This window comes from Mandrillus leucophaeus, unplaced genomic scaffold, assembly GCF_000951045.1.
Source record: "Mandrillus leucophaeus isolate KB7577 unplaced genomic scaffold, Mleu.le_1.0 Scaffold732, whole genome shotgun sequence".
Taxonomy (NCBI): domain Eukaryota; kingdom Metazoa; phylum Chordata; class Mammalia; order Primates; family Cercopithecidae; genus Mandrillus; species Mandrillus leucophaeus.
Window position 1 is genome coordinate 1,478,657 of NW_012107942.1, and position 9,003 is coordinate 1,487,659.

Consider the following 9,003-nt stretch of genomic DNA (forward strand, 5'->3'; position numbering starts at 1 on the left):
AAAAAAAAAAAAAAAAAAAAAAAAAAAAAAAAGAAAGTTGTCAGTACAACTCACCAGGAATCTTTGACTGTCAAAATCTCACAACTGATGGAAGGAGAATACCAGAAAGACAAACAGATGCTCATATAATGTGTTGAGAAAGCTACCAATACATAAATAATCAAAAGGAAATATGAACTCATATGACTCATGATCAATAAGCCCCAGTGGCTGTGAAATAGAATACCTGGACCCAGCATGTTAGATTCTAGAGGATGGTCTTTGCCTGGTCTGTCTGGAAACATTCACTGAACTGGGAACTTACAACAATCAGTAAAGGGAGCTCAAAAAGGAAGGAAAGTTTACAAATTAAGCTTCATCACATTCATGTTAAGAAAGAACCATTTGGACCCAGGGCAGAAGTCCTAACTGGGAAACAGGATGAACTGGAATTTTCCTAGGATCTCAAAGGCAGGGACTCTACCTTATTTAATTTTTATATAGTCACAGTTCTCTCTAGGATCTGGCATATAGAAAGCACTCAAGATGTTTATCAAATAACTGAATGTATACTATCTGAAGAAAAAGGAATAGTTGTGGGTGGGATTTTTAAGGGCTTTGAGTGACAGAAAAATAATGAATGTGAACTCTCTATGAAGTGAAAAGCAACTCATAGCCAGGCGCGGTGGCTCACGCCTGTATCCCAGCACTTTGAGAGGCTGAGGAGGGCAGATTGTTTGAGCCCAGGAGTCAGAAACCAGACTGGGCAACATAGCAAGACCTCATCTCCACAAAAAAATAGAAAAATTGCCTGGTTGTAGTGGTGCATGTCTGTAGTCTCAGTTACTAAGGAGGCTGAGGTGAGAGGATTGCTTGAGGCCAGGGAGGTTGAGGCTGCAGTGAGCTGAAATCACGCCACTGTACTCCAGCCTGGGCAACAGAGTGAGACCCTGTCTCAAAACAACAACAACAAAAACAAACCAAAAAACTACTCATTCATTTATTCAATGAGTATTTACTGAGCATCTACTATGTGCTGGTACTTTTCTAGGTGCTAGGAGGATACACTCATGAACAAAACAGTCAAACATTTCTGACCTCATGAAGCTTATATTCTAAGGGACAGACAGTCAAGAAACAGTAAGTTCTGTGAATAAAGATAAAGCATGTGAAGGAAATCAGGAGTGTGGGTTGGAGGGGCTGCAATTATAAATGTTGAGGTTGGCCTCACTGAGAAGATAAGATTTAAACAAAGGCTTGGAAGGATAGGGGTACTGCTTTGCCTATCCTTGGGGGAAGTATATTGCAGGGAGAAGGAACAGCCAGTGCAAAGTCCCCGAGATGGAAGCATGCTTGGTGTGATCAAGGAGCAGTGTGGAAGCAAGGGAAATGGGGACAGAGTGATCCCAAAGACGAATAGGGGTGAGTAAAGGGAGTCAATTCACATGAAGCCTTGCCTGTGAGATTTTGATTTTTACTCTCAGAGAAATGGACATCATTGAAAGTTTTGAGCAAAGGAGTGCCATAGGCTGAGATTGCTTTGAGTAGGATCAACCAAGCTGCTGTGATAATAGGCTATAAGGGGCAAAGGTGGAAAAGGAGGCCACCTAGCAAGTTGGTGCTATAATACGGAAGACAGTGGTGTGGCACTGGGGGTAGTGATAGAGATAGTAAGAAATGGCCTGATTCCATACAAATCTTGAAGGTATAGCCAATAGGATGTCTTAACAAATTGCTTTAGGAGTCACGAGAGAAAAAAAAAGGATCCGGATGACTCTAAGATTTGTGGCTTGAACAATGGGAAGAATGGAGTTGCTGTCAACTGATGTGGGGAGGAGTAAAGGTGGAGTAAGATCTTGAGAGAAGATCAGGAGCTTGTGTTTGCACATGTTAAAATGTAATATCTCGATTGGACTTTAAGACACAGATATTGAGTAGGCAGCTGGATATGCTAGTTGAGAGTTCAGAGGAGAAGAGAGGGCTGGAGATAACAAATTTGGGAGGTATAAGATACAAATGGCTTATGGAACTTTGAAATTGAATGACAGCCCCCGAGAAAATGGGTGTATAGAGACAGAAGAGAAGACGTCCAGGGAATGAGCTGTAGGGCCTTCTGGTGTTAAGAAGTTGGGAAGAGGACGGGCGCAGTTGCTCACCCCTATAATCCCAACACTTGGTGAGGCCAAGATGGGTGGATCATGAGGTCAGGAGTTTGAGACCAGCCTGGCCAACAGAGTGAAACCCTGTCTCTACTAAAAATACAAAAATTAGTTGGGCGTGGTAGCGGGTGCCTGTAATCCTAGCTACTCGGGAGGCTGAGGCAGGAGAATCGCTTGAACCCAGGAGGCAGCGAGCAGAGATCACGCCACTGCACTCCAGCCTGGGTGACAGTGTGAGACTCCAACTCAAAAAAAGAAAAAAAGAAGAAGTGGGGAAGAAGAGGAGGCACCATCACTGGTGATAGCCACGGTGATAGGAGGAAATCAGAACACCAGTGTCCTGGAGCCCAAAGAAGAAAGTGCTTCCAGGAAGAAAGGATGATCGTGAGCTATGAGAAACGCGGCTCTCAGGTCAAGCCGAATGAGGACTGATTCAGGGTCATTCAATTTCATCAAGTGGAGATCATCGGAAACATTGACACGTTATTTTATTCCTCTTCTGTGAAGTGTGAAAACCAAAGTCTGATGAGTGAGGATGAGATAAAACAGGAAAATAAGGAGACACCAAGAGGAGACACACATTCCAGGAATTTTGCTATGAAGGGGGTCATAAACATGGGGTGACAGCTGGTGGGATGAAAGGAGCATTTTGCTTGATGAGAATAATCTAGCAGAGAGGAGAAAAAAATAGGAATGCAGGAGAGAAGAGGAAATTGCTAGAACGATCTCCTCAGGAATGTGTGGGATTCAGAGCACAGGCAGCAGTTTCAGCCTTAGGGTTGGCATCAGAGGGCAGCACAAACAGTTCACCTCTAGCAATGGACAGGATGGCAGAAGATACAAGGAAAGATGCTGCAGTCAACATAGACATAAGGGTTCGTGGACATGGTATTCTCATTTCCGTTTCTTAAAAAACCAAGAAAGAAGCAAGAGCATCTCAGAGTGAGGTTGAGAGGAGGTTTTGGACATTTGAGAGAAGAAAGATTTTTCTTTTCAAATTGTTCCTCGGGTTGGGAAATAGTGATCTAAAAGAGCAAGAAAATATAGTTGGAATAGAAACAAAAATATAGAATGTCTGCTGGGAAACATAAAAGGTCTACTTAGGGGTTCGAGGTCGTGCATTTAAAGAGGAGCCCATTGGTTTTTTCTCTGGTCTGTTTTAATTTAATGGGTGCAGGTATGAAGTATGTAGAGCTGGGTTTTACCAGGATTGTGGTTGCACCAATTGAGTATGACACAGTGAGGTAGAGGCCAGTACATCAGGAGCTGATGCAAGCATATGAAGATCATGAAGGAGCATGGTACTCAAATTGGGTAAGAGAAGAGGCCGTGGGCATGGGCCAGGGCCAATGGGAAGGAGCCAAGGCCAAGAGATTGGAGCTCCCAGCAGGATCAAAGGACTGTTGTAGTCAGGGTATGAGAGGGAGTGAGCTGGCAAGATGGGAGTAATGGTCAGAGAAGGAGGTGCATAAAATTGGATAATGAGGTTGGTGGTTGTTGGGAATGCACGGTTTGGAAATGGCCATGGGAGGTGCTGCTTATGATCAGGAGGAGGACGAGATCACTGGAGGACAAAGATAGAGAGAACCCAGAGGCCAAGTGATTGGATCACTCATATGTCTTTGGAAATAACCACCTATTAGAAGTAATGTTGGGGAGAGTCACAGTGAGTTGAGAGGCAAAATCATACACACGCGACGGTAGCACCATCTCCACAGGATGCAGCAGTGCGAGTGAGTCATGTCCTTTGATGACAGGAGATTGAAATTGGAGGCTTTTTGATGTGGCTCTACAGCGGCAAGGAGGAACAAGGAGGCCACCTGCTCCAGCTCCATGCTCAGAAGGAGAAAGGCTGTGGGGGAAATGCAGCTGCGTCCTCCAGGAGGAGCCAGGATGGGTTACAGCAAAGTGACAAGGATCCATCAGATGGGTGAGGAGGATTTTAAACGGGATGGAGAGTGATAAGAATTTTCATCCTTTATGGAACACCTGCAATGTGACACTCTATTCCAGGTGTTCTAAGATATGATGTCTAAATTTCATAGCAACCCTGCAAGACAGTTTTGGACCTGGCAGAGTGAGCACATCTGCTCACATCACACTGCTGAATTTAACCAGAATTTGACTTAGGTCTGTGAGATTCCAAATCTTATGCTCACACTCCAAAATGCAAAAAGTCAAAAAAAAAAAAAAATCCAAGTTTCAGAGCTAGGAAAAATAAGTTGGCAGTAGTGAATGATGTGGTTGGAGGAGGAAGTAAGTAAGTAGGAGAATAAGTTACTAAATTCTGTTAATTCTTCCCTTCAAACATTTCTTAGGCACATTTTCCTTTTTTACCTTGTACTAGTAGAATGGAATAAAAATAATATGAAAATTATAGCTTTCTCTCAGCCAACACCCTCAATCCTACACCCCACACACAAGGCAGGAAGACGTCTCTCAGTCAGGTAGGATGCTGCCTGGGGAGGTGGAAGGAAAAGGGGAGCAGGTAATCAGAGACTACTAAGCTGATTACAAGGTGCTGAGAGAGAGGAGAGGGGATGGACAGGAGGGCCGGGCCGGAAGGAGAGGGCTTAGCAGATGGGAGGCCAGCAAGCCTTGAAAGAGACACTGGATCAACTTCAGGGTATGGAATAAAAGTAGATGGATGGACAGAAAGTGGAATAAAGTTACTGGTACGAGCTTTGAGAAATGCAAGGAAAGGACTTGAGGTATTTTAAAAATAAATTATTTAGGTTTTAAAATAGGTAATACATTTACATGGTGCAAAATTTTAAAAGTACAAAAGCGTTCACAGTGGGAAGTAAATCTTCCACCTACCCCGTACTTCAATTACTGTTTCTCCTTCTTGTGGATTACTGTTAAAGAATGTCCTCTCTTCCTCCTTCCCTCCCCTTCCTCCTTCCTCCTTCCTTTCTCTCTTCTTCCCCTTCTTTCTTTTTTAAACATAAACAGTAGCATAAAATCCATGCAATTCTGCACTTCTTTAAAAAATTATCTTAAATTGCAGCATTATTCACAAAAACCAAGAGACAGAAACAACCTAAGTATCTATGATGGATACATTTTTTAGAAATGTGGTATATACATACAATAGAATATTGTTAAAAAAGAAAGAAGTCCCGCATATGATAGGCAGCGACAATATGGATGAACCTTGAGAACATTATGCTAAGTGACATAAGCTAGTCACAAGGAACAAATACTACATGATTTCACTGATATGATGACTCAGGTTCATAGGAACAGAAAGTAGAATGGTGCTTGCCACAAGCTCAGGGGAGCGGTGTGTGGGTTGTTGGGTGTGTGTGGAGTTTCAGTGATGCTGGATGGGGCAGTTCTGAGGATCTGTTGCACAAAAATGCATATGTGGGTGACAATATTATACTCTAACTTGGAAATTGTTGGGTGAATTTTATGTCACGTGCTTTTTTGCCACAAGGAAAAAATTACCCTAAGGAATACTCCAGTTGGACATGGTAGCGCACACCTGTAACCCCAGCACTTTGGGAGGCCAAGGCAGGAGGATCACTTGAGTCTAGGAGTTTGAAACCAGCCTGGTCAACATAGCAAGACCCTGCCTCAAAAAAAGGAATATTCCATATCAGTCATTCTTTTTAATAGTTGCAAAGTATTTCACTGTATAGATGGACCATAATTCAGTCACCCAGTCCCCTGTTGATGAACGTTGTCTCCAATCTCTTTCAATGCACCAATGAAAATTCTTAGACATCTGAGAATTTTCATTATTTCAAAATTATGTTTGCTTGCTGGACTACTTTGCTTAGCCATGACACAACTCTGAGACGGGCCTTCTGTCTCCCACATACACTAGGTTAAATCCTGTCTCTGAACCTTTGTTCAGTCTGCTCTCAGTATCTTGAAAGTTAGTTACCTTGCTCTCTACTTATCTGAATTCTTCTAATTGTTCAGGAGACAGCATGGGCTGTCTTTCTCCTCTGAAGCCAAAAGTACTTTCCATCATCAACATTCATTAGAGAAGTTGATCTAAGTTCAGGCTTCAGGGGGATGGCTTTCCGACAATGCACAGTGGCAAGACGGCTCTGTTTGTTTAAATATTGAAATACCTCCATATCTATTGACAGATCTAGCTTCCCTGGGCCCTCTGTGTCCTCCTCTACCTATCCAACACCTTCTCTGGAATTTTCACCTCCCCACAGCCTCCTGATACACCATCTAAAGGGCTTACACCTGACACAGCAGGGAGACTCCAGCACTTGGATCCAGCAGTGGGGCCAACTTTTAGGTAAGCCTTACCCTCACCCCAGTCTTAAAAGTTTGAAAAATTTTGAATATATGATTTATTACATATGTTTCAGCTCCTTGGAGTAAGCATTTCATGGGTGGGAATAGTTCTTTGATATTCCCTATAGCACCTATCACCTGAAACATCATACAGCCAGTATTCCGCCCATCCTTATTTCACAACCTGCAGGGTCCAGGGCATCAAGTCTACAGAAGCACACAGGCCTGACTTGCAGGGCAATTTACTCCCATTCCAGAAAGGTCTAAGGGTCCCAGAAATCTCTCCGGAGCACCTTCCTGAAATCTTCTACATTCTCTAAGCTTCTGCTATGGTGCCACTAAAGCACTCATGACCCACATCTCCACCTTCCTCCCTGAGCTCCAGGCAGACTCCTCCAAAGGCCTGCTGGGCATTTCCAAATGGGCGCCCAACTTCTTATGCTGGCACAGGGCTGACCTTTGCTAAACGGTTGGTAATGAATGAATGAGATGAAAATCAAAAGCAAATCACTACCCCCCGCCACTCCATTTAACTGCTCTCCAGAAGTAGGCACTGTTTATAGCCATTCACCTCCTTCCACCCCACTGATCCATCAGAAATGCCTCCTTGTTCTCCACTTCCCATCTTCCTCAGACCTTTCCAATTTACAGGACGGATTAAGAGATGCTGATTTTGAAAGTAGTCAGGACCTAGGCACTCTCCAGGCACTTCCCCTGACTTTGGCTGGAACCCAGACCCAGACTGACCCAAGCCTAAGCCCCTTGCCATTCTCATTCTAGCCTGGCCTCCACCCAGATCCCTCCCACCGGAACCCCCCAACTCCGTCCCTAGCCCCATCCCATTTTCTTCCTGACTTTAAGAACTTGCCTCCCGGTTGTGCTCCCTCCATAGCCTCGCCCCTCTGCCTATCACTCCGCCTCTTGAACCTCCCCTGCAGCTTCGCCCCTCCCCCTCTGGCCCCGCCTCCGTCCCTTAAGGCTCCTCCTCCCCTCCCCCACACCCAGCTTTAGCCGCGCCGGGACACTAACCCAGCCTCACCTCAGAGAACAGCGCGGCCAGGTGCTCCAGAGGTGCCGCGGGCAGGTCCCCGCAGACCACTGCGCCGCGGAAGCTGTCGGGCCCTGGAGGCTCGGGCCCGGTGCGCAAGAAAAAAAGGCCCTTAGCGCCAGCCGGGCCCGACTCAAGTCTCACCTCCAGCCCGGGTCGTACCGCCAGGCCCCCGGGCCCGGGCCGCACCACCAGCAGCGGCCGCGGCCCCTCGGCAGCATCGCGGTTCAGGAAGGCCTGGAGCAGCTGCTCCGCCTCGGCAGTCCCCGCACAACGCTCCCAGGCGCCCGCAGCCGGCCGCAGGCTCAGGGCCACGTAGGTCCCCAGGAGTCGCAGTCGTCGGTCGGCGCGGGGTTTCCCGTCAGCGTTCTCCTCAGCGAGCGCGGCCCGCTCCTCCGCGCCCGGCATCGCGCGCGGCCTCCAGCTGCATCGGTTTCCCTAGCGACGGGGACGCGGCCAGGATTCCCTCCTCTGCTCCCTTCCTATTGGGCACTGGCCCCTGGTCCCGCCCCTTCCAGGCTAATAAGGTAGGAGGGGTACAGCGGGAAGGGGCGGGGTCGCGTCGCTGTTGCTAGGACACCAGCCGAGACTCGTACTTAGTGTGTGCCTGGTGTATTGGGAGCGCTGAAGTGTGACCGTGGAGCGCAGTGGCTTACTGATGGGCTGCGTGGAGAGGAGATCAAGCATATAAATGCTGTTAAGGATCGTTCTGGCCAAGGTCAAATTAGAGTCTTTAGAGGTCTCCGGACACTGAAAATAGTATGGTCCTCTCACCTCTATCCTAAATGCGCAATCCAAACTTAAACACAATGCCAAATCATAAAACAGATTTAAGGACATTCAGTGAGTGTTTTATTTCTTTTCCATGATGGCAAATTAAACGCTTCAGAACAGTGCTGTCCAATAGAACTTTCTGCGATGATGGAAATGTTTTCCATCTGTTCTAGCCACGCATGGCCTATAAAGGAGGTGAAATGTGCTGGTCTCACTGAGGAACTGAATTTTTAATTTTACTTAATTTTCACTTAAAATTAAATAGTCACATGTAACTGTAGTTATACTGAACTGCTCAGCTTCAAAATTTTAGTATCAATTTTTTAAAAGTTTTTTCCCGTGCAATCCCAGTTTTTAATTTTCTCTCCAAAAAGATACCTTATCTGCATTTTAGAAGGTGACTGGTGGGAGGCATTGATATGGGATTATTGACAACGACTGACATTTTAAAATATTGCATAATTATGACAAAAATATCCCCAAAATATATTAGTTATCTATCACTGTATAACAAATTATCTCCAAACTTATCAGCTTAAAATAGAATAAACATGTTTTTTTAAGGCATGTGCTTAATCTGCCAAAACTGTAACCAAACTGTGAGAGGCTTGTTTTTGTTTCTGTTGTTTTTGAGACAGGGTCTTACACTATTGTCCAGGCTGGAGTGCAGTGGCCGGATCATAGTTCACTGCAGCCTCAAATCCCTGGGCTCAAGTGATCCTCTGGTCCCAGCTTCCCTAGGAGCTGGGAATACAGGTGCCACCACATCCAGCTAAT

The 9,003-nt window shown here is 45.6% G+C and overlaps 1 protein-coding gene across 1 annotated transcript in view; it reads right to left on the reverse strand.

Moving 5' to 3' along the window:
- The window catches only part of DNAH9 (dynein, axonemal, heavy chain 9), a 371,284-nt gene extending 363,367 nt beyond the window's left edge, over positions 1–7,917 (reverse strand). Inside the window, exon 1 of the mRNA XM_011965684.1 lies at positions 7,444–7,917. Within this exon, the coding sequence (XP_011821074.1) occupies positions 7,444–7,860 (417 nt within the window). The 5' untranslated portion in view covers positions 7,861–7,917. The remainder of the gene's footprint in view (positions 1–7,443) is intronic.
- Positions 7,918–9,003: the final 1,086 nt, after the last annotated feature.